This window comes from Numenius arquata, chromosome 5 (genome assembly GCF_964106895.1).
Source record: "Numenius arquata chromosome 5, bNumArq3.hap1.1, whole genome shotgun sequence".
Taxonomy (NCBI): Eukaryota; Metazoa; Chordata; class Aves; order Charadriiformes; family Scolopacidae; genus Numenius; species Numenius arquata.
This window is the reverse complement of record NC_133580.1, coordinates 55530361-55556871: the sequence shown is the minus strand read 5'-3', so window position 1 is coordinate 55556871 and position 26511 is coordinate 55530361. Positions and strand designations below refer to the sequence as shown.

The following is a 26511-nucleotide window of genomic DNA, read 5'->3' as shown; positions in this document are numbered from 1 at the left end:
TAAAATTACCTTTACAAGAGGTCTTGTTCTGTGTCTTAATTATCAGTTACCCAGATGGAAGAGTTCTTTAGGAAATCATAGACTAAAGCAAAGCCCTGGTGGAATTGGGAGAACATCCTCTGTCCAGGGCTTTCCTGGAGCACATGTCCACTCTCGTTGCAGTGCTTCAGGAAGCTCCAGAGCCAAAGGCTTGAGTGCCTGCTCTACGTCCCCTGCACTGGTCGGAGAGAACATTTCAGCCCTTACTAGAGAGCGTCTGGATTGGCAGACAGGGTATTCATATCCCTCTGAAGAATTTTTAATACATTTATCAATTTATATTTCCATCTGATCCTGTTTCATCTATTGACAACGAAGATGACTAGCAATGAACAATGACATTTTATGCCTCTGCATAAGTTTATTGCTTGTGATGCCTCAGCATTGCAGGATGTGTTGCTCTCAAGGCATCCTTTACAAAGGGTATAAGTCAAGTTTCCTTCCTATATGATCTCAGGCTCCTTGGATGCCTGCAGAAGGGTCCGTCTTTTCTTGATTCACCTAGAAGTTCCCTGATGTCCTTTCCTGGGTAGCTGAGAGATCCCCTCAGAGATGAGAGGTGTGAAAGTCTGATTTCAGGGAGCTGTGCTTCCCCTGCTGCAGGTGCCTCAAACACTAGTTTGAGCTGGCAATAAACATGTGACAGAAAGGTGTCTTCAACATTCACAGAGATTGCTTTTACAGGCGTCTCACTTGGTTGGATAACGCCCTGAAAACCCCTCAGGTATTCTGAAAACAATAAGGCAGATATTCCTCTGGAAAATGAAACAAACACCACGCAGAGAGCTTTGAAGGACATTCACATTAACCTACCACCACTGTTCATCTTCCTCCCAAAGGAAAATTTGGTTTATCTTCAGAACAAACTCTCCCTCCCTGTACCACTGGAAAACTCTGTAATTATCTAGGAAGGTGGCCAGATGCACACAGAATGCACTGAAGAAAGCAGTTGTCATCTTTTTCGCTCTTTAATGATGAGAATGCAAAGCCTGCTATATAGGGGCAGAGACTGTGCGGCAGCAGCCCCAGGACTGCACTGTTCCTGGCTTGAGGCAAATTGCTTCACATTTTCATGCACTAATACCTGTCTGTGGAAGTGAGAATAACAGCACCCTCTGTACTCAGAGTCTGCAAATTAATGAACATAAACCACAACTGAAGTACAACGGAAGCTATATATAGAGAGAGCTATATTTCTGTATAATTCAACCATACATGTATAATATTTATCTAGATTTCAATATTTGTGTTTGGGCTTAAGATTTAATACAACAGCAGATAATGTATACAACAAATTTACAACAAATAATTGATTCAAATAGTTGTGCTGCTTTCTGGTTTGTTGAATAGCAATAAAACCTCTGGACTGACAGCACCTAACACTGAAATAAATCCCTGCTGAAACCGTAGCCTGATTATGAAAGACACAATCTGTCGGAGACAAAACTAGGCAGAAATGTGGAAAAATTGGCATCCTTTTGTAATGAATTAAATCTAATGGAAACTTATCATGTAAAACAAGGATGGATTTAGGACTGGGAAAACAAAGTGAAACAAAAGATCTCTTTAAGCTGCATCTTAACATAAGGATGGCACACTGCATTCGCTAAAGCTAGACATTTATATATTTTATATTTTTTCTTCAAAGTATCTTTGTACTTTTGTATAGATATATATAGATTTGTATAAATACTTAGATCAACTGAGCTAAATTTGAAGAGATTTATGTTTGTTATAAAAGCTCATGTACAAATCTACCTTCTGAGTAAGTTGAATTCTTTCATATAAAGGTTTAAGTCCAGAAATCTATAAACTCTACTGGTATTTTCATATAGCTTAGAAAATTAATATCCTAGATAACAGGAAGGACTGAGTCTTTTTCCATTTCATTTTTATATTGATAAACTTAAATTCTAGCACAACAGTTATGATTTACAGAGTCATAAATGCAATCAAATGGGTAGGTATAGAGAGTTAAAAGGAGCAACATATTTAAGAAATAGATTGCCTATAAGTAGAGGAAAGACATTACAGCATCAACAAGAAAATCTCAGTGCCATATTACTTTGAAACAACCTGTTCCATGGACTACCTTATGTGATTTTCAAGAGTATCTGAGTGTCTAATTCATGGTGAAAGCTTTCAGTCTTTTGAGTACACCTTTAGGTCCTTATGTGTTAAGGAAAATTCCTGGACAGGAAGAGAATGAGACTATCTAGCAATTAATGATGGTCAGTGAATGAGCAGTTGCTCTTTAAAGAGGTAGTAATGACTGAGGGGGTGGGAGGGATGGGGGAGGCGGGGTGTCTCTGGAGCACCTGAAGCACCCAGTGTGGGCTGGTGGGACAAAGCAGGCAATGGGAGAGACAAACAATGCACTGGAGATTTCTGCAGGAATCCACGGAGTGAGCTGAAAGCCTGAGAGCTGCTGTACCAGGTCTATATCTTCCCTTCAACCACCTTCCTAACTGAAAATTACCCAGTAAAACAGATTGCATGGATTAAGAGATGTCAGTCCCCTCACATTTCAAAAGAAGATGTCCCCTCTGTAAAAAAAATAAATAATTAACTGTCATAACACTGTCATGTCTCAAATAATTCAAAAATAGGATTAAAAGCACCTTTATGGCTTTGAATTAACCAGGACCCAATAACTAGCACTGCTGCCAAGTCAAGCACTATCTAAGAGTAAGGACTAAGCAACTGCTTCATATTAGCAGTTGCTAATACTAATCATATTAGTTTATACTAGGATTACAACAAAGACTTGACATCTAAAAAGGTGCCACTGTAGGAACACAGAAGGCACCACAGAAAACTTAGTGCCAATCAACATCTGGAAAAAGCATTTCTTTGTAAAAATAAAGAAGTCCTGTGTTGATCTCCAACCTACTCCTACCTCTGACTGAGGAAGTTTTTGCCTATTCCTTGGTGTTTGCCTTATCACTCAATCCTTATAGAGTTAATACTTAGTATACACTATACTGCTAAGAGTACAGCTCATTAGCTATCTCGTCTCTAGCCCACATTTGCCAAAATGCCAAATGTAAATGACTAATCCACAGGCTCCATGCAAATGATGCTTCCTTCTTCCTTTGTGTTTTTCTCTATATCAATCAAAATCTTTATGATGATTCCTAATTCTGTAAAGAACCCTGGGAGATCAGAATAGCCTCTCTATTATTGCTCACATCTATCACCTCCATAAATGACAGCTTATAATGATTGTTTTGCAAAGACACAGTTATCGCTAGTTTCCTGTTCACCATCCCCTATACTGGCACTACCTTCATGCAATGAATCAGAGAATCATAGAATCATAAATTCATAGAATACCAGGTTGGAAGGGACCTCAGGGATCATCTGGACCAACCTGTACTGGCAAAAGTACAGTCTAGACAAGATGGGCCAGCACTCTGTAGAACTGAATCTTTAAAGCGTCCAATGTTGGGGAATCCACCGCTTTGCTGGGGAGATTATTCCAGTGGCTGATTGTTCTGTGAAAAATTTTCCCTTGTGTCCAATCAAAATCTCCACTGGAGTAACTTGTATCCATTACCCCTCATCTTTTCCATGTGACTCCTTGCAAAAAGGGAATCTCCACATAGCTACCCTTTAAATACCAGAACGTTATGATAAGGTCTCCCCTAAGCCTTCTTTTCTCAAGGCTGAAGAAACCCAATTCTCTCAGCCTTTCCTCAAAGGGCAGGATTCCCAGTTCTTTGATTATCTTTGTGGCCCTCCTCTGGACCCTCGCCAGATGCGAGTTGCTAGTTGATAATGCCATGCTCTCTCACTTTTTCATCTTCCAGTCTCTCCTACCATTTATCATTGCAGGCAATAGTCTACTACACCTACTTTTTTTCCATGTAACTCCAGCAATTTGAAATAACTAAAAATTTGATAAAAATCCAACCTATCATTACTAATTCTGCAATGGTGCCTTAGGCATTCTCTTCATTATCCTTGCCTTATTAACCTTTTCCCTACCCTCATGCAACCTCCCAGTGGACCCATAAAACTTTACCCCTGCAAAAAACATAATCATCTCGCCAAGCTATATCAAACCATAATGATGCTTTTTTATCTACTATTCTATCCATTCTTCCACAACCATGGAGGAATATTAAACTTATTCTTTTTCATCCTAGATTTATTACTAATCCCAAATAAAAAATTAAACACTAATCCAAAACCATTCTAGTGGATTATAGGTAACATTGGTAAACATAAACGAAAAAGTCAAGATTCATTATCTTCTTCTCACAGTCTTCTTCAGAAGAAAAAGATTTAAAACTTTCCCTTCAGCCTTCAGAGCTGAACTTCCTTTACTAAAGTACCTTTCTTAGTAGAAAGCTGTAAACACCCTATTTCAGTAAAACAACCCCTAAAAAGGTGGGTTTGCTGTATTTTTTACTTCTTTTATTACCTCAAACTCCCCCAGTTTAACCCCCAAAGATGTGGCCAACAGTGTTTTTTTTCCCGTATGTAGTTATATATTCAGCTATTCTGTCATCTTCCTTTTCTAAAAATCTTCAACCTACTTCTGACATACAACAACACATCTCCTTATATAACCATAAGCCTTCTGCAATTAGCATTCCAACTCACACTTTCTTTAAAGCTATGAAATCCCTCTAGTTCCATTACCCATAGCTTAACTAGGAAAAAAACCCACTAGAAAACATAAAGGATTTTCAAAAATACCTTCAACAACTTCATACTTCATCATGACCAAAATACTAGCAAACACATTATTGCTACAACGTACCACCCAATGATTAAGGCAATTGTAGACCCTAAAAATCCAGTTGAAAGCCAAGAAACCATTGAAATACATATTGTTAAACCCCACATCAGTTATTCATATATGACCACCAGCTATTCCTCTGATCAACAGTAACACAACAAAGCTACCTATAGAGATTAAATGTTTCAGGAATAGTCTTGGCAACTAATTAAACAGAATAAAGTTACCCCACTAACATACCCTCCAATAAATCAAGAATAAACCTAAAAATACAAATAAGACACCCAAATTTACTAACAACCCTCTTTTTTTAGCTGTGTCCCCCTCTGTATTTACCCAACATCTCTACCACATCTCCTATCTGTTGAAAGAAGCATGAAATGTCAAAGTAATTTTACAATTACATGTTTATAATTGTTTGACATAAGTTATCACCTCCCATTAAAGTAAATATTTCCAAAGTTAAACATCTCCCAAAAAATTCCCTCTCCACTCCCTATACCAATTTGGTCTAGAGATAAAATATCACGCTCACATCCTTCTCATGTTTCATTTCTTCCTCACATTTATCACTGCCAAAGTGGCTGGGTCTGGACCCTTTTTTTAACTTTCTCTGTACGATAAGACAACTATTGCTACTCATGGTTGGATAATTAAGAGTCTTCACCTAATGCCTGGATTCAGAGCTCTCTCAACAAGAACTCTCTCTCCAAAGTGAATGCAGCTACTCTTTTAACACAAAATCCTTATTTCTGAAAATAAGTGCATATTTAAGGGCAATTATGATGAATTAAACAATTAATCCTTGAACAATTTTAAATGGCATCTGTTTGGGGAGGGATTTGTTGGTGATGTATCTAATTTCCTTTGAAATTATACTTCACTGAAATCTTATGCATATAAACTGTTTTAGAACATTTTTTAAAATGGACGTTCTTTCTTTAGTACTGAAGGTTTCTTCTTTAAAGGCTAGAAAAGAATGTATTACCACAAAGAATAGAAATCTATATTAGAAACTGTCTTTTGTATATCGAACTCCTTTGTTCTGGATATATCTTATGTCACGTTTATCACCTCCCATATTTTTTTTTAAGTCAGCTCATAATTTGCCAGTAGCTACATGGTCATTATGATAATGTCTTGGCAATATATATACACACATATATATAATGATTGTTTGCAAGAGAATTTTAATATCTGTGAAAAGATGATTTTTGAGTACTGACAGGGACCTCGTAGTCCAAAAAAAGAAACAACTAATGGACAGATAAATAGGTATCTGTAAAATCACAAAATTTATGATTATTCTCTGTTACTCACGGTTCAAAGAGGGGAAATGAAATTACCAGGCAGTAGGTTTTAAGCTAACAATAGAAAAGACTATTTCTCATCACATCTTTTTAAATTCTGGAACTTCTTGGCATGGCATGCTGTGAAAGTCAAAAGCATAAAGGAGTTCAAAAAAATGTAGACAAATTCATGTTAAACAGCTAAAGGTCTATCAAATCTGGTGGTCCAGCCACCTGCTAAGAAAATCCTCAACCAGAAGAAGCATTTCTCAGTAATTTCCTGCTACTTACATGACTCCTGAGTCGTCCTCTACTTTGCCAGTGCTCAAGTCACAGTAGTACTTAAACTTGTGATCTGACCCAGGATGGCGCTTTGTTTATTAATATTTGTGAGTGTAACATCAAGCTAAATTAGCTGGTTTTCCATTAGAAACATCTGAAAACTGATTATTCTTGGTAGAAGTCAAGGGCAGAGGACACCAGAGAGACCTCAAACACATCATAGCCCAATAACATTTTGGTGTACTTAATATTTACTAAATTGATTGTTTTCTTTTTTTTAAAAAAAAAAAAAAAAAAGAAAAAAGACATTTTTGCATCACAACTTGCGTTTAAGGCTGCCTCCATAAATTAATAATTTAGAATAAAACAAGTTTTGGAGACACTGTAACTTTCTCTGAATCAAATATTATAACCATAAGCTCTTCAGACTAAAGGGTAACCTCACAATTCAGTCCTGTTAGACAAGGGAAAATATACAAGACAATAAAAAGGAAAACAAAGAAAAAAATCCAGCTGTGCTCACAGCATCAAATTGAAACGTTGAAGAAAAAAATTAATTCAACGTATATTTAAAAATCAGTTGTGCTCTGAAAGCACAAGCACCCGGTGCTTTCACCAGAATGCCGTTGCCCTCGTGTGATCGCACTACCAGGCCTATAGACCCCAGCACTAATTTATTTGCATTAATTTAGAATGACTAAATCCTGGCAAAGAGGGTATTTTTTCATTTTTAAGCTTGTTTGCAAGGCCCTGACGCATAAAGACAATCCTTTGGTTCCCGGTTTGTGTGGGGGTGTTAGGCAGCCGAACACAGATGGATTGTAAGCATCTAAAGGCATTTGTTTAGCAAACCAAATGTTTGCTTTATTATTTTCAAGTAATCAAAGAGCACCTGCTTATTTCTTGTTCTAAACTAGTCAGACAGAAACCAGTATTACAGCTATAACACTGTCATCCTGATATTTATAATCCAGGCCGTGCTGCGTGGATGTTTATGCACAGCGTTGCCGCTTCGGGCAGGGGAAGCTGATAATGAAATAGGAATCCGAAAAGCAGTTTTATTTGAAGATGAGCAGCGCCGGGACACCAGGTCGCACATGCGCCGTGCACATGCAGCCCCTTGCCCAAATCATGGCAGCAGCACCCGCAAAGCCTGGAACAAATCTCATTAGGGCAGCTGAAGGACAAAAATACCCAGAGCTGCAGTATTGCGCCTTAGCAGAGACTTAAAAGAGTCACAAGCCCATTTTGCATGATTCATTGGGTACCTGGTGAGTGAAGGTTCAGGACTAGTTCATACGCCATTCCATTTGCCAGTTCATTCCTAGTATTTGTTATTCCAACTGTATTGCTGGTCTCTCAAATCTTTGGTGATTTTTTTTTTCCCATCTTAAATAGATGGCTGGACCATTTGTTAACCATCAGAATAACAAAAAAAAAAAATACCAGATACCAATTCCAGTGTTCTTTACCATGTTTTTTTACCCCACCACCCATTCAGACCAACTGGGTGCCCACCACAGCTACTGGGAGTTTTGTCTTCAATTTTGATGATCCCTGGCATTTATGTACTCGGAAAGATATAGCCAGTGAACTGATGGGATCACAGGCTGTTATGACTGAAGGTCTATTATAATTTATGCCTGCAACCTGCTGTATTTGAAAAATAGTCACTGAAATAACTTGAGAATTAAGCATGCAGGTAAGATTTACAAGCAGATTTAACCCCTGCAGTGAGAAATGTTAAATCTTCTGGAGGAAAATTATATCAAAAACTATGTAGCATCTAATAGGAAGCGACATCGAACTAACACATAGGCACCAAAACGTGGATTTCTTCACCAGTGCAAGTAAGGATTTTTAGGTAAGCTGTACTGGGCTAAATGTGCTACTAATTTAAAGTACAAGGTAACCCAAACAAAGGGTGTGCATTTTATCTTTGTCTACTTCCCACAATAATCCAGTGCTACCAAATACAGCCAGCTGCTAGATTTTGTCAAAGCATAAATTGCTGCTCTATGAGGGGACGGCATTAACTGCATGTGTCTGTGGGGAAGCATTTCACGAGGGTACAATTCTGTGACTGATCCTGCAAAATGGAAGCATGAGCTCTTTCTGCGGGCATGAGTAATTGGATTAAAATTTCTGTGCTTATTTTTCTATGGAGTTATGGACAAGAACAAATATTTTTAGAATCAGGGTCTTGCTGGTGAAGACTGTTATGTTTTATGTGGAGGAATACATTAAATACTTGTTCTATGTGACTCTTCGGTTATTACAAGAAATGTCTGCAAAGACAGAATACAACACAGAGGCAAAAAACACCAGCTCCACACCCAGATGAAAATTCCAAATTCTCTGCCCACCTGTAGGTTGTTATACTTACCAATATTGCAATACTTTCCTGCATAATTTCCTTTGCAATCACACACTATTTTCCCACTGAAGGTAATCATTTTACATTCTCCACCATTCATGCAAGGATCATGATCACAACCTGCAAGCAGAAACCAAAGATCAAACCAAACTGTTCAAGAGAATTTGTCCATCTTAACTTACATTAGTACACCTTCTCCATGCATATACATTTTGGGGAAGTTTTTCCTTTTTTACTCATCTCAGACCTACACTTGTCATAAATTGAAGAAAAGGAAACTGCTGATTTCTGCCTACTGAGGTCTGTCTCATTGTTTTTACTTTTATTGGATAATGTCAGCCTAGCTATTGAAAAATATTACCAATGAACAGTGGGTAAAATGGGGGTGGTGATTATTATTACTAGTAGAGATGGTGGTGGCATTAGCATTTTTTTCTGTACAGAGGGTTCTGCCAATTCCAAGTTTGCCACTGAGCTGCGTTAAAATTTATAATAGTGTATCTAGCAGGGAGCTCAGTTAAATATTTAGGATCTGTGACTGGGAAGTATTAAGTCCTATCAAATTTCCCAACTCTCCCATGGACTCCCAATGTCCTAGAAAGCCACCAACTCTCTCCATGCTTTAGTTTCCAGTTCTGTAAGGTGGGAATAAAAGCATCTACCTATTTCAAAGGGCTCTTTTACTCAGTACTGTAAGTTACTTGGGAGTCTTGGCAGGGTGAAAGTCAGCCAGACTGAAAAACTGAATAACAGAATACCAGACCATATGTATAGGTGTGGTATATGTTTTTCTTCCCACCATCTCTTCTTCCAACAGGGAGGTGCTGTGATAGCTTCATCAGATAAGTGACAATGTGAAGCACATGCCCTGCAACTAGCTGGCCACCTGTGTTGGCCGTCTGGGAGTCCCAAGACAAGGAGGAGGCTTCAAAACTAAGGAAGCACCACCCCAGCCAAGAATGGGTATGTCAAGCCAAAAATCATGGGGACTCTGGGATCGATGCAGGGGGTCCTGGAGTCAGGTAGAGTTTACACACTGGTAACTCAAGAGTAGGATAGGCTTGGGAAGAAATCCCAGGTGTGAAACAGCAATATGAAGTGAATGTAGGTGTGCAGGGGAAGAGTAGAGGAGGGTGTGCCTCTTGGGAATGTTACGGTTTTGGAAGACAGCTCACAAGGTCAGAAATTTTACCACTTCTTCTATATAATCTGTTGCATATTCTTACATGCTGCGGTTCAGGATTGCATCCCTGGTGAAGAAAGCACTGAGCTGTGTCCCTAAAATTCAGCTTAATGCCTATTATTGCTTCCTCAAATAAGGGTGGACAGATTGAAGTGATTTCCTGGGTCAGCGTTACTACTCACGCTACGTTATTACTCAAGGTAAGGGGAGGGTACATGAGCTGTGAGAGCAGCATTACTGTGGATAACATGCTTTGGTATCCTTACTGTCCTTTATTCCCCCTCCATGCAGGCCGATAGCTGTAATACAAAATAGTGCCTTACTTCTGTATTCGACACTCTCGCACTCGATCTGGCCGTTCACACACGTGCACTGCTCCACAGCTCCTTGTTGGACTCTTGACCAGCTCATGCCCACATCAAAGAACTCGTAGAGACTGTTGTCAAAACATTTCTCTAAAAGACAGTTTAAAAAACAACACAAGCTTTCTGAGGTTATTTCTTGCAAGGAATGGGACCACAGTCTCCATCGGTCCCTGTTCATCTCTTTCTTCCTGTTGAGCAGACATATATTTGTTGACAGTTGGTGATTCTCAAGGAAGCCAGCCTCCACAGTGTGGAGGCACTAAGCCACTATAGCAGCAGCTCCAAGGACCTCAAGGCAGTCGTGGCTTCCTCCTAAAGCCCTGTGAGCATAACAGGATCACCATTACTTAAGCCTTTCCAAAAGTTCACACAGCAAACACAAAAAATATAATCAGTAGTATATACTTGTGTCTGTCCCAGTTTACTGCATCCTCCACAGATGATGGGCTGTGCTGGAGACAGCAGAGCTCCAGGACTGAAAGAGGCTCTTTGCTTATGTTGGGAGAGAAGTCTAGAGCTGCAGGGAAAAGCAAGCACAACTGAAAACCCTCAATGTAAAATCCTAATCCCTCACTTGATGTGCAGTAAATTGGAAGTAACACCACCATGAAACTGGAAAAATAAACCAAACAAACCTTTTTGGCCTGACTCTCTTCCTTTGGGAATGTCGCCCCTGAAGGTGGAATAGCTGCCCATGTATAAAGTTGACATCACACCAAAAGCTGTAATGGACCCATGTGTGCATATACATAAGGGATAAGGCGTCACCTGAAATTTTATTGTTCTTTCATGTCTCCCTGCACTACCTACTGGATTATATTATTAGTCATTTCCAACCATATAAGTGATATTTAAATCTTAAAAACAGCAAAGGGAGAGGAAGAGGCTCTTTGTGTTTCCCATAGCTTAATACCTCACTGGCTCAGAGCTTGCTTGGATTTATAACTGCATAATCAAGCTATTTTCAGCTATCCTGTCAGTAATGGATTGTCTGTCAGAACCATTTGGAAATCTGCCTACACAAACATTCATGCTGCAGTGGTCTCTCCCATCACAACAGCGCTACCTTTTCATTAAGCAAACATTAATGAACTCTACTTACTGCTTGTATTTCATGTTGCAACACCCATGGAAGGAGATACTTACTCATCTGACAGTCCTCGCCCATGAATTCCTCGGGACAGGTACAGTGGTACATCCTATAGCCATGAGCAAGAGAACAGGTCCCTCCGTTTTGGCAAGGGTTGTTTGCACAGTGATCTAGACAGGCCACATAAGAAGTTGTTGTTAATAGGTGCCAGATAAGCTGTGCTTTGTTGTGTAACACGTCGGCTTGGTTACATGAACCATTTTGATTGCACTGTGGTTTCAATAACACTTAGTAATCTAAAACAATGTTTATCCAACCAATTTACATTGATTTTGTGTCCAGCTGTATAGCACCTATATTTATCCAGCTTTTAAAAACCGTATAGTAAATCACTGAGCTGGACTTTCTCCACCAGAGTAACTTGTCCAAAGGTGGTAGGTCCAGTGATGCATGAAGTTGCCAGAGCTGCCACTGTGGTGAGGAAGGAGATGGGACCAATGCCCACAAGATGGAGCTGTGCCTTTACACTGGGGAGGGAAGGCTGCAGCTCTGCCTCTACCCGGATTACTGCCCTGCATGCTTCGCATTTCAACATCAACGACCGGGATTATGCATCTCCCTTTCAAATTACACAAAGGACAACCCTCGACAGAGGAATTTGCTATGGATTTTTGGATTTTGACTAAAATGAATGGAACAGCTGGAACAAAGGAAAAATTTTGAAACGAAACAAGGGCACATCCAAGTAAATCAGGTCAAGCAAGATCAAACTGGACCAGCCTAATGTATCTCTGCTTTTTAAGGAATTTTCTAAATCGTGGGAAAATAGAGTGGGAGAGGAGGGGGGTGTGCCAGGACAACTTTCTCATCCCTGTGATGGAAGCTTTACCTGGCAATGTATAATGCAAAAGGTGTTAGAGTCTTGCTGGCCAGCCTTTGTTCCTGATTTCAGGCAGTGTTGAGGGGGTATATCTCCCCTGAAGTCAACCAACATCATGTCTTACACCCCGCTGCAAAGCTGGCCCAACAGCTTGTCTTCATTTAAACCCTCTTTTTTTTTAACGCTACTCAAACTCTGTGAGGGCAAATACAGAGTTACTCAATCCAGGTGCTCCTTGAGCTAGTGTGTGTGGTCCTAACCATGGGATGCAACATATAGAAACACAGGCACACACATGCAGGGCTCAAGCTAAACACAAAAGGCATATCCTGAGCTTCGCTACAGCAGTGTAAATGTGAAGGTTCCCCTGCACAACTCAAAATACTTACTTCAGAATAGAGTGGTGTAATTGATATCAGATAGCAGGCCTGGGTGTATTCCCTGGTAGTTTCACTCCAGGATAACATCAAGGGAAAGCAAGTAAAGGCAGTGACATTTCTACTGTTCCTGCCATTTGATAGTTATGAAATTTCTAGTGGTGTCATGTTTCCTCAAAGGAAAATCCTGTATTTCCTACTCCCATCACTTCCAAACCATGACTTGATCTCCAGGCCATTTTCTGGTACGGTGGCACTCAAGACATTTTTTATGCCTTCATTAAATCTGCAAAGAGCACTTCCTGTCCTCCATTTCTTTCTGAATCAGAGTTCCTCCATTGCATCCCACCTGCCACTCGAACCTGATTTCACCAGGTTATTCTGCATCCCTCCGCACCTCCCATGGAGTTCAGGAACAACTTCTACTCCTAAGCATGTGGACACATCACAGTTCCCTGCTGGGAATCTTGACCCCCACTAACTACCCGTTGACTGGGGAGTGCCAAATCCCTGAAAGCTCAGCCAATGTCTAAAGACACCCGGCAGTATCTCCCCACCCTTACAGGAAAAACGCTCCGTGCTTGCTAGCAATCACCTTGACTTTAGCTTCACCCTTCTGAGGCTCTGCTGAACGAGCAGTAGCCTTGTGTCACCTTTCTAACCATATCTTCCCACAAAAACTTTCTGCTTCTGCCACCCACCTTTCCCAGAACTGGGATTACTCTTCCCCAGAGTCCCTCCTGGGATGGTGCCGCTTCCTCCTGCTTGCGCAGCCCACATCACTCTACTTCTTCTTTCCATATCAGTCCAAATGCCTCTTAGAAAAACTCAGTCTGGCATTTTTCTCCCAAGTCTGGACTTCCCCAGGGTTTTGGCCATTTCTCCAAGATTTCCAGACATTCATAGGAGTAGCACTCGTTGCACTTCTATGCACGTATATCCACATGAATACATACATACAAACTACACATTCACAACCCAGTTGGCCCATGTGTATGAAGGGGTCACATCAGGCAGATACTACACATGGTCTCCATAGAGATCTCCTGGGCAGGAGTGGAGGATCCTCTGGAAATCTGAAGGCAGTGACAAAGTGATTTCAGAAGGGGTTTGAACAAGCACCTTGGGTATTGTTATGGTGAGCTCTGGCTCTGTATAAAGCAGTACTAACATGTCCCTCTGGCAGAGACTTCATACCTGAGCTTTGCTTCATCCTGAAGCTAAACACTTTTTGACTAAACTTTTTCTTGAGGTTGGCAGATGTATTTTTCTGGATCAATGCCTCCAACACTTGCTTAACACTAATTTGTAAGCAGCTTCAATGGTTTCAAGTTGACTCCCTGTGTACACATGGTATTCCTGGCCCAGAAGGAATGGGGCTTCAGCTTCATGCTTCAGCTTTTGCTTTCAAGCAGCTCCTTCACCATCCCAGTTCACACACTCTTCACCAATCTTTTATGGCCAAAAGATACTCTCTCTCCCAAAAATTTCGTTTTTTCTTGCTCTTCAAGTGTCTATAAAGTGATTGAGATTCCCCCAAAGATTTAATATTTTAGTGAATTTTTTAACCAAAAAATCATACATTTTCCACATTTTAAATATCTACATTATTCAGTTTGACTGCTTCTTTCTCCCTAGCTATCTCCCCCAGCAGACTAACTTTCCTCCTGTTTGCTTGAAATTTCCCTCAGCCATTATGCTGTTTCTTCCTTTCAACCTCACTGTAAACCTTTTCCGTCTAAGCTACGGCTGGTGATCTGTTAAGCCTTTTCCAGGTCCAAACATGGTGCCTGCTACTTAAAAAATAAGTAGACTTATGTTTATAAATAAATGAACAGCTAAAGATATTTTTAATTAATTTTACAAAATTCTTAATGTTTTCAGAGATAGTCTTTTCATTGCAACATCCAGCAGTGGTCTCCTCCAGCTACCCCATCCTGTTTTCTTTTTCCTTTTCTCTCTTACACTCCTAATTCTTTTTTTCTGGAGAAAAAAAAAAAAAGTAGCCAGAGCAAGCCCTCACCGGTGCTAAGGTATATTGACAGCGATACCCCTTGGCAAGGGGCAGGCACACAGGGTGGCTTTCTTGTTGCAAACCACTCTCTCCAGTGCTGTGGTGGATAACAGGCAAAAATAAGCCAGAAAGCCCAAAAAGGCTTGTGGACAGCCAGCTCGCTGCAGAGACAGCTGCATGTGGGGCTGGCAGGGCCATGGCGATGGGCTGAGGGAGGGACAGAGGTGGCACAAGGCACCTCCAGAAATGCAACGCTAAGCTTCGAGAGCTCCTTCTTCAGCTACTGGAAAAGCTTTCTTGAATCGTCCAGCCACCACAGTTGACAGTCAGTGTTTCCATGGAGGATTAAAGCAATCATGAGTTACCACTTCCAACATTTTAAGTTCTGGGAGGTCACTCATGAGTAAGTGCAGCCCTCATAACCTGACTCTTGTAAGCAAGAACTGTCTATGAAGTCTACGTTCATGTCTGACATACTTGCATTACAAAGGCACATGCATTGCTGCTTGTTTTGGGGTTAGGTCATTTGTCTCTGATCTATTGTTAATCTGTTTTAAAGCCAGGCTGGAAAATAATTTAAAGTTGTTAAGTTTAAAATGATGATGTTATACACTGCTTAATTTTAGACTCTCAGCATGATTCAGCTAACGTTGGCTTTTCAAGCGCTCTGGTAGATTGTAATCAACTTGGCAATGGGTCTCATGACATGACATCCTGCAAGGGAATGGTGGAAAATACCCTTTGTTGGAAAGTGGGAAGGAAACATCTAAGGGCATGTGGTCATATTCCGCAGACTAAACAAGACAGGTCACATTTGAAAGTAGTGTGAAGGAGAAAAGAGGAACATGACCAGCATTTAGATACAGATCCAAAAAAAACCTCAGGAGCATCGAGTCTGATCGGTGCAACACCTGATTTTTCAGCGCAGGTCTGTCACTGTATAAATTGAGAATTAGATATACGTGTTCCTTATAAAATGAGATTCCCCAGCATCCAGCTCATGAAACATCAAGTTAAGGAGACAGAGACAAGCAAGAGCCAACCATCAAGGTACTGCTGAGGACAGGGATGCATGTTCTCCACTGAACTGCTTGGGAATTGATGCTCTCACCCAGTGTGTCAATTGAAGCAACTAACACAGAAAGGAGAGTTTGCCGCAGACCTTGGCTTCCCATTTTAGACAGACCTTCACAATGAGGTAAATAGCACTGAAGTGTGGTGACCACATGAAACTATAGCACTGCTCAGCTAAGTAACCCTTTCGTTGTCCCTCAGTACTCCTGCAATGAATGCATCTGTCCTCTTGTATTCTCTGACGCAGCCCAAAGCCCAAGGAAGTCTGGTTTTGAAAGTCTGCTCTTTACCCTGAGATCTCAGGGAGGGACAGCTGGAAGTGATGGTTGTGTGTTGCACAGGGTGTGAAATGTTTCTGTACCTTCTAAAAAATTAGCTCGTCAAAGAGATGTAAAATGTAGCTGGTTAAATAAGGGGAAAACTAAATGACACATCAAAGCCGTGAGGGAGGAGAAGACGATCACCTCTGTGCTCGGCTCCAGCTGCTCAGATTTCCATGTTGGCATTACCATCATTTCTCTCTATGACTTCAGGTTAGTCAACAGAGAGTGAATTAAAGGCTGTGTGATATTCACAGTCCAATGCTATGGTTATGCAGAGTCACAGAGACAGCTAATGTGAAGGCTTGTTCTGCATACACCAAATAAAAGTAGCACTGAAGGCACCATCCCTCCTTACTGCAGGTGGCAAGGTAGGAGCCATGTATCTGGAGCAACTCAGCAATGGCTCGCCTTACCTGAGTGGTCTTCAGGAAACAAAACACAGTGTCCCCATCTCCGGTCCCGGTCATAGTTATGTGTTGTTGAACACCTGAAAAGAATTAAAGGTGCAGTTCAGGGCAATTTTTAACAACCTGGATGCTTGCACTGAATCTATATGGACTTCATTCTTGGGCAAATTAATACCTTTTTTTCCTAATTAGCATGTTTTGTTCAAGATCTCTTAACACCGGAGGAAAAATATGCTTTTAGTTGTTGTTGTTAAAGACATTCTGCACCATTTCTCTCAAACAAAATACAGATTAAGAATAAGATGTGGGAGCAGGATCTGAGATCTCCAGTGAATCCTCCAGAAAAACCCAACCTTCTTTCTATTTCTAAGATTAGAAAACGAAAGACAGAAATAAAAACCAAAACCAAAGCAAATAAATTATGTCTCCTTTATTCATTACAGAACAAGCAAAACAGGACCCAACCCATTTTTTTAAGCCCGTCAGTTACTTTAATAATCTGTGGAGGCAGGAGACCTTCCACAGAGGGACTTTTTTTTTGGCTTTCAGCGGCAAATGTATTTTGCACTCAGTTCCTTTAAAGTATGTCTATTTTTTGACTTGCCAGATGAAATGAGGAAATAGCTGACACAGGGGTGATTTCCAAATACACGGATAAAACGTCTTTTTGAGAGCAGCGGGCTGAATCCTGCACGCAACGTTGCCCATGGGAATCCTACCAAGACAAACTTCGACAACTCTGTCCACGCACTTTCCTTGCCCTCATCAGTCTGTTATCTCCAAGACTCATAGCACTCCAAGGAGCATTAAGCTGCTACTCTCCATTTGCAGGGGCAGACTTATAGGCTTCCCCGAGGCCACACAACGAGTGTGTGACTGAACTGAGGCTGAACCTTGGAGGCCCACGTTGTGTCCCAATACGTCGTCCACCAAAACATCCTCTCCAACTAGTTCTAATGCAGTATAATAAATATCAGCTGCCACTACACAGAAAAATGAGTGGCTACATGGCACTGGAAGAAATAGGAATTCGTGTTATTTAACGTCCCTGATAGTCTATTTTTATTATGTGTCTTTTTGTCATACCTTGTGTTAACACAGTATACCGGTTAGTATAAGTCAACAGCCTTACCAGTTGTGTTATAAAATATTTTTTCACCCTTGGACGTCACAAGCTAGACTGAAATTTTATTGTAGAGCATGTCTACCATTTTCACTGCCCTACTTTGCTTCTTAATTAGGTGCTATGTGGTATTTAAAAGGCTTTAATTCCTATGGAGCATCTGAATAGCCCACGCATATTAAGTTTGGTGACCTCAATTATATAAGGTGCATAAAAAGAAAGGCGCTCAGTAGTCTAGTGCCAACTGACTTGACACCTTAAAGAGACTGTTTTCTCACAGGCATTAAGGCCCGTGCGACTCTGCTGGGAATTAATGGAAATTCTCTGGGCTCCTTCAGTGGGAAGTGGATCATGTTTTTTTAAAGGATGGTTTATTATGCATGAGGATTAAGGTGAGGAGTAAGTTAAAAGTGGTTCTTGGAGCTGCACTGCTTGTGTCATTGTTGGCAAAACCGTCTCTGACTGAACACTTCATCTGTGCCAGCCATGATGGGGAAGGACAATCCAAACTTTTCTAACTTTTCTGACATAATTACTGATTTAGAGGCTGGGCAGCATGGAAGAGGCAAAGGAAAAGGCCCTGTATACACCTAAAGAATTCAAGCAAACTCTGATCATGAGGGGAAAGAAAACAATTTATATGTTAATTAATACTCTCTGAAGTCTGTCCATCAACTGCCAAGTTCTAAGCAAACGGAAACTCAATTTTTTCCTTCTTAATTTTTTGTTACCAGAGACCCTGACAGAGGCTTCTTCCACCAGCTTTCCACAACCCACCGGTCCTCCCATCCAGTGCTCTTCATAACTAGTCCCCTTCTTCCCTGTCACCTTGCAGTGACTACAATGGTGTTGGTCCTCCCCTGTGATGCCAGGCTACCTTCTCAGTACCAGGCTTCTTGCACATTCACATAATCCCTTTCTATTTTCTGCCACGTACCTGTCACTGTCTAAGAGAAACTCAGCACATCCTCAAAGCTACTTCACTAGTCTCCCTCCTTTTCTTTTAAAAATCTCTTCTTTGCTCGGAGGCTTACCAAAAATATGACTATTCGGTCTCATGGGATATTACCTCCAGCAGCCACACCAACGAAACCCGCTTATTATTTTTTTGTGCTGCTTGTAAATGGGCCTACTCTCTAAATATATAACAAATTTCTTTACATCAGACCATCACATAAAATTGTTAATAAAAAAGAGAAAATTTAAAGACACAGATATTGAATTAATTGCACTAGAAAAGTTCACTACTAGGGTTTGATTTAAACAACATTTTAAATCCATGTGTGGTAAACAACATGGCAATGGACAATAAAAAGGTGTGTTGCTGATGAGGCCTGACTGGCAGGCAGGGTAAATGGAAAGCAGGCTGGTTTACCCATCAGGTGCATTGGGAGCCTTAATAATAGGATGTTTTACAGAGCAAACAAAGCCTCGGGCCAGAGTCAGACTGGTGTAAGGAAAGAGCTCTGCCATCATGCCTGGTGCTGTCACCATGTTCAAGGCCTGGAGGTTCCCTCAGACCTTTTTAGGGGTTGTCCTGACCACAAGAGATGGCCAGACTTTGCCTGACAACACCAGAGCAACCACCACCAGCACCAACAGATCCTGATGCTTGGTGTCTCCTGGTTCACCCATGTCTTTGTCCTTTCCAGGACTGGCACAAACTCTCCATCTTGTCATCTTGGACAAAACCCTCTTTTGCACTGTTTTCAATCTGTGGCCAAAGTATCAAATCTTCTGGTTTCCATAGAAGTTGGTAAGATCGTGCCCTTTCTGTACAGACCTAAGCCTACCCTTGCAACCTGGCACAACCAGGACCCACACATCCAGCACTCGAGCACAGAATAAGGCTTCTTTCTCCAGGGTATGAATCAACACCTTCCAAGTCACAGCCAAAATCTGAGCCAAGATCTGCTCCCACCGCTCCCCTTCATCAGGATCTCGAGGGAACCCATCCCACCATGGGACACAGAGGCAGGGCACTGGCAGCATCCCTGCAGCCACAGCTTGGTTGTAATTCAGACCACCTTCCCCATTTGCTCTCATGGGTGTTCATTGCACTCCCATTTTGTCTGTCCCTACACTGTTTGTCTTTCTGGAGGTACCAAAGAACTTTAGCAAGAGTTCCAGCTAATATTTTCCCTTCAGCACAAAAGGCAAATTTACATGACGTCTTTAGTACCTGGTAAGAGGCATCTAAATAGGAATTTATCTGTGCAAAGAGATTATAATTAAAGGGAAATGCAATACAGGATGCTGTTAAAGGAAGTTTGTGATTTGAATACTGCAATTATTTTGTCTTCTTTCCTGTGTTTTCGATAAATATTTATAAAGATACAACTTGTTTGTTGCTCTCAGAGTAAGTAGGAAGAGGTTTCTGTGGTCAGGCCTCTGATTTATGTTGAAATATTTAATGTTACAAACTGACAAGGTCATGTCTGTTTGCCTTCCACATTTAGCCCTTTTAATCAACACAGTTGCTCTCATAAATGAAATGTTCAGCTTTTTATTAAGATAGACACGGCTTTTAAATGCTTCCTGCAAGACTACCTTTTTATTGACCTTAATAAGATGGGCTAGCACACAATATCTGTCACATGTAGTATGAGGAAACATATAATAACATTAAAGCCAATTGGAGCAGGCTTTGGCTCACACTACAGAGTCCTGCCTGCAGTCCTGCCTTAAAATATGACTTGAGGACTAAGGACAGGGACTCATTAAGTGTGTAATCCAGCACTGTTCTGGTCTGGCCTCCTTGCATTTGCCCCCAAAGAGGCAGGTAGCATCCAGCCTCTCATCATCTCCATCCTTACGAGCAGCTCACAGGCAGGCAGGAGCAGAAAGGACACAAGCCTTGCCCTCGCCTGCTGCCTGCCAGATCCTCTGGGATCAGTTATTCAGCATCAATCCAGTATGGGCTAGTGCCAAGTCACACAAAAATGTGCAGAGCAGGTTTCCTGATGGCTTTCAGGGCTCTTTTCCCGGCATCTCTGTGCCTGAAGTCACATGTTAGGTTGCTTTTAGCAAAGAAGAGTAAACACTGGCCAGAAGGTCAGCCATGGGGTGAAATGGCCTGTCAAAACCAAACAGCTCCAGCTGTCCTCCTCGTCTCCCCACTTGTAAATGGCTTTTTAAAAGTCACAAGTATAAGAGCAAGTTGTCCAAGGTCAGCTTTAAAGTGTGCTCTAACCTTGGACCCCATCCACTCACGGGTTTTTCCATTTTTTTCCAGTTCTGTGGCCTAACTGGCTAAATACAAATACACAGAGTGTCATGTATTAACAAGATCCATCTTAAGCATTGCGTGAAACTAAGTGGGTCCAAAGGTCAAACTCTTTGTGGCTGCAGTTCATCAAAGACAGGGCTCAAACTGGAAAATTATTCCGGTTCCCTTCCTTTAGTTAAGATATTCTCGAATTCTTGTTTCCTTGAGGCTTTTCTTATCTGGATTGTATCTATGGATGTTGGGGAAATTCAGAAGTGGTCTCCTAGCCTGCAGCTCCACATCTACTTGTGTAAGAAGGGATGTGTTTTGTTGTTTACTACCCCAGCACTTACACTTAAAACAGATGTGCCCTCAGATGACACAAATCATGAAAAAATTAGACAGTCCAATATAAAAAATGAGACTTCTGCTCTGCATGGGGGAGTAAAATAAGATCTATAAAATATTATCTCCACCCCGAAAACATACAAGTATGTGCCTTTCACATAGCTCATCTGTGCATATATTTTCACATTACTGGTACCCATATATTCCCTGCTTTGTTCCCTGTTAAAATCTGCCCATTAGGTAAGTTCATCTGCAAAGTTATTCTTCTTTATTCAGCGCTTGCTGCAGCAGGGTTCCCACCTGACTGCCCCTACCCCAAAATGAACAACTTCTGAATTTAACAATTTCTGCATATGTAAAAGAGTAACCTTTGCCCAAAATAAAGAGAACTGGCCTTAAACACTCTAGTAGAATAAATCATTACCCTACAAGCAGGAGTACTACCTCACCTCTTAGTATTGCACTGCCCAAAAGGGGTCTGGTGCTAATCTGAATATAAATTAGAGGTATGGGATAAAAAAAAGAACTTTCTTCAAAAATCCGATGGTCTCTGCTGCCGTACAAGTACAGCCCACACAAATCAAATAATTCCATAACCAAGCATCATCTCTTACAGGTGTCTGTATTTCACCTTTCTCCCTCAGCGGATGGTTTCTTTCAGGTCATTCCATCAGTCCTGGCCTTTCTGTACAAGCTCTTGACACTGATATAAGTTGCAATTCCAATATGAAGACCAAAGAGGAAATATTTCTGCAGTTCTTGAGCTTTCTCTGGCCCTGGAGACCTCATGCCTGGGCTCACTCCCCTCTAAGCATGAGTCTTGACCTGAAGGCCATGACTCCAAACAGAACTGCATGTCTCTCCTTGGGCCCAACATCAAGCTCAAGTTAATTGTTCTCAAAGCAGGATTAAAGCACAGAAGGGATGACATTTTCATTTGAATGCTGTCTTCATTTAGGAGAAATGTTAACTTACCATTTCTTTCGGGAAAATAGATTTGATAAACACAAGTGATAAAACCTTCCACCATACCGGAAAGGAAATTTGCATAAATGTCCATCCTCCGTAAACACTGAAATACAAGAATAAAAACCTCATCATGCAGCTGAAATCCAACCCACAGGTATATGTATTATATGTTATCATATGAACTTATGAAGATAGATATCTTCAAGCTTTTCAGCTGTACTTTGGACTCTGTGTCTCTGCAACTTCTAGTGCATAAGAGGCTTAGAATCCTATGTAATGGCTGAATCAACAAGGATTAATGGGCTCTGCCGTAGAATAAAGATCTCAGATCGTTTCAGCTCAAAATATATTGCAATGTCTGGTAGAGCAAATGCCAATTATATTCATTAATTGCAATTATCATTTCTAATTATGTAGCATTGTAATAGCATGTTAAATTGATTTCTGAAGTAGTATCCTTTCAGGCTCCATATCACATTGTAACATCTGTTTAAAACAATTAAGGCACCAGACAGTACAAACCAAAATAGAAACAGTCAGAAGAAAGAAGGTTTTAAAGGCTGGGGGAGATGACAGATAATTTTGATCATACCACCTTCCCTCTGGGATAAGCAGATTCCTTACAAGTAGGGAGAAATCGATGGGACTGGTGCTTTAAAAGGGCAAGTTTTACCTTTACCACATCAGTGATGGGAGTCTAAGGAAGGGTAGTGGGAGTATAGGAAGGCTGGTGGGAGTCTAACATAAAAAATCCTTCAAGATGAGCCTTGAGAATGAAGGAGACTGAAGATAAAAAAGACAGTGAAAAACTGTCAGAGCTTATTTAACCATTAAACTAAAAGCAATTACTTCTGAGAGCCAGGAGCGTGAATGGAAAGCCAACCACTGCCGTAGGAGAGAAATGGGGCATACAACCAAGCTGGTAGCATAGCACATTTCCATTTCTCAGTGACAATGTACAACTACTCCTTATCCCGAGTTTACCCTTTCCATCACGGCTGGGGCTCCTGCACACCCTTGCAATATCTGTTAGCTCTCACAAACCCAGATTCATTATCTCAAAGAACTGATGAGGCCAGTTATTAGCATGACGGAAAAAATACCCCAACCCTGTGGTCCAAGCCCTTCCTAACCCGTTGGACTTGTGGTCACTCTATCTGTCCTAGCTGTCCTCTTATCTGTCAATGTGAAATAGCTACTGCCAGCCCCTCTGCTATCCCTTTTTCAAGCCTGGTTTTCATTATCTGATCTAATTAATCAAATGTTCAGATATTTACCTGTTTCATACCTCCTGTTATATACAGTTAGGGGAGTTGTGAAAATACATCTATTCAGAAGACATATTGCATTCCAAAGTCCGTTAAAGACTAAGCTATAAAGGCACCACTAATGGCCTGATTCATGTAATCCTTAACAGCAAAAGCACAGGACAAAAAAAAAAGCTTTAAAAATGGAAGCCTGCAATGCACACGTACAGCCGGGTTGTCTGATTATTTAGGTGGCATCAAAACAAACGCAACCCAGCAAATTGCATGGGGCTAAAACTCTTCTCCCACAGAGAGATCAAGGGCTGCAGCAGAAATTGAACCTATGCATATCAAAGAGCTTATATACTTTAAAGTTGCAGGGCAGACGCGGCTCTGATTAAAATAAAGGAAGTTGCACATCTACAGCCACACCATGTTATGAGTGAATATAAGCCACGCCAGCTGAGACAAACTAAAATCTTATCAGCACCTTCCCATTAATCCACACCTAAGGGAAAATTACCCGAGATTCCTGAGCTAATCCCAAATTCCCCTCTGCACAGAAATTAATATTGGCATAACCATTCCATAATCCTTATTCATGTTGAAACAAAGACAGGCTTACTACTGACTTGCACGGCACGGATACAGACAGGCAGATCATTCTTACTGTCATGAAACCTATTGGACTTGACTTTGTACCTTGTGAGCGAATGAACCCATGTTTTGAGCCTCTTCCTGCCCCAGATTTGTGGTGCTACAAAGAGAAAAAAAGAATGTGGATTGGAGACACAAATTCACTCTGGGAACCATCCTATAGAGACAAACGTGCTTTCCAGGATGCCCTGAAATTGTGTTTCTCCCAGTGCTTCTGCAAAGATCTCAATTTTTGCGAGTGATTTGCTGGGGCACAGTCTGGTGAAAGAGGGTAGATAAACACTGGTTTGTGAAAGGTCACTGTTAAACCAGGAAAACCCAGCACAGCACAAAAAAGGCCAAAGCTCCATTATATCTTCCTATTGCCAAAGGATACATCTCCTGTTTCTCTCAGCAGGAAGCATATATGCATTCTGGGGCCAGTTCACAGTTACAAATAATATCACAGCATTTGACTTTTCCTGCCATTTGGCTATATCCCGCAGGGCATTAGTTAAAAAATCCACCTCTACTTTATTTGGATTTGCTGATCAGCAAGCAAAGAGCACTAGGCTGAGCTGATTTTAAGCCACACGAAACAATAAAAAATGGTAATACACATAAAGTGCTGCTGCCATCAAAGGTGCTGACAGATGAACTATAGCAAAATAAAAATATCACAAAAGCAGTCAAGGAAGGAGCACAGCATGAATGCAGAACTGGATAGGGGATATAACAAGTAAGGGATAAGACAAAGCTGTTGCTAAGATATATAGGGAGGCTTGAACAATTCTGAGGAAGAAAGTTTTTACACCCTACACTGATTCAGTCTCCAATGGCTTCAGCCAGGGCTGATCTTTTCCCAGGCACCATGAATATTCCTCTCTGCACTTACCTGCAATATCTAAGGGGATACTTCTGTACTTCACTGGGACAGCTAGGATCATAGCATCACTTAAGTATACCTGAGCTAGTTTTAAACTCGCTAATGAAATAAGGCTAATCATAAAGCCACACAACTATTATGCTATTAGCTGCTCTGCTAGTCCTTGGTGGATGCCAGGTCATGGTGGGGTTTAAGCAAACGATCACGGCCATGCTCAACAGTGCTGCAGCTGCCTTGCAGATACACCCAAAAAAAAAAGACACAAAGCACCCGATGAAAACACTGAAGGGTATGGCATGAAAACAGGGAGAGGTTTGAAAAGAAGGAGATGGTTGCCTAAGATGGCACATTCAGTTACCAGGTAGCAGTAAAGTCTGGTGGGGTAGCACTCTCCTTCCCTGCTACTGCAGGTACCTGCTTGTGTCAACACATTTCTGAGATTCATTTTCAAAGTATTTCAATTTTTGTGGTCCTTCCTCCCCTCCCATTCTTTCAGGGCATTGATGTAAGCAATTTCTTTGAATGCAGATTGTATGAGACCAGCTATCCTGCAGGCCCCCTGCTTAGTCAACGCTGCTCCGAGTCTTCATCTAGCAAATCCCTTTTGTTTTTCATTTGAAGTGCTCTTTCTTTTGGTCTGGTCGGCAGCTTCACTCATCCAACCCTAAGTCAACATTGTCCTGCCAGCCGGCACGTAGGTGATCCACCACTCCAAAACAGAAGAATCGGACTTACCCTCCTTTCACAGTCACTGCTCAGAGTCAGAGCCAAGACAAGAGCGAGAGGAGCAGAGACTTTCATCTTTGCTCTCCTCTCACGAAGGTTTTGCCTGGCAGAGGGAAACTTCCAAGGGTGGGCTGAAGCAGGAGAGTGAATCAGTAACGAGCTTTAACAAGGGACTGTGATTTACTTGACTTTAGGGTATTTTAGTTTCCTATGTAAGCAGAGCTGTTATCATTGTTAATCATTAATGTCTTTGTGGGTAGAAGGGAATGCCATGTAGCGAGATACTCTCCCCAAGCCACGGGGAGTGAAGAGTTTACAAAGTGCCCGACCCTCGGAGATGACCACTAGTGTACTCAGCAAGTGTCTAAGAGCACCTCCAGAGGAGCAAACCCAATGTTGCTTGTGATCAGAGACAATTTACCAACCAGACCTTTCCCTCCTCTTTCCCTTCAGGAACTAATTAAAAGCATGGCGTAGCAATAGCAATAACAAAGGGCTCCAAGCAAGCCCACTCAGGAGATGACATTACATTGCAAAATATGGACCAGATCAATGCTGATACCAGACACAAGAATTACTCATTAACAGAGGGTTACCTGCCCAGCTGTGACTTACAACAGCAGCCTTTCAGCAACAGACTGGGAAAATTGAAATGAAAGAAAATAGACATTACTCTAACAAAACATTTTGTGTACCAGAAAACTCCCTTCTGCAGCCCCCTGAGAAAAGCCATCTCTGTTTTGTAAGTGCTTGGCTGAGATCGCTGCACTGCAGAAGCATTTCTAATAGGGACGCAGAGGGTATTGCTAAAACTGAGATTTCACCAGTGGAGTCTGTTTCAGCCCCACCTTGCCCCATAACCAAAATCCACAGGTTTGGCTGGTACAACTGTGTCTCTGCACGAGGCTTTTTCCAGCC

The 26511-nt window shown here is 41.3% G+C and overlaps 1 protein-coding gene and 1 pseudogene across 1 annotated transcript in view; one reads left to right on the top strand and one right to left on the bottom strand.

The window, feature by feature from the left end:
• Positions 1–25671, bottom strand: part of HGFAC (HGF activator) — a 41729-nt gene extending 16058 nt beyond the window's left edge. Inside the window, exons 1-7 of the mRNA XM_074148122.1 lie at positions 25603–25671; positions 24048–24102; positions 22105–22201; positions 16457–16530; positions 11432–11545; positions 10244–10375; positions 8747–8857 (exon numbers count right to left, since the gene is read on the bottom strand). Of these exons, the coding sequence (XP_074004223.1) occupies positions 8747–8857; positions 10244–10375; positions 11432–11545; positions 16457–16530; positions 22105–22201; positions 24048–24102; positions 25603–25668 (649 nt within the window). The 5' untranslated portion in view covers positions 25669–25671. The remainder of the gene's footprint in view (positions 1–8746; positions 8858–10243; positions 10376–11431; positions 11546–16456; positions 16531–22104; positions 22202–24047; positions 24103–25602) is intronic.
• On the top strand, positions 1996–4112 carry LOC141465130 (cytochrome b-like; annotated as a pseudogene).
• Positions 25672–26511: the final 840 nt, after the last annotated feature.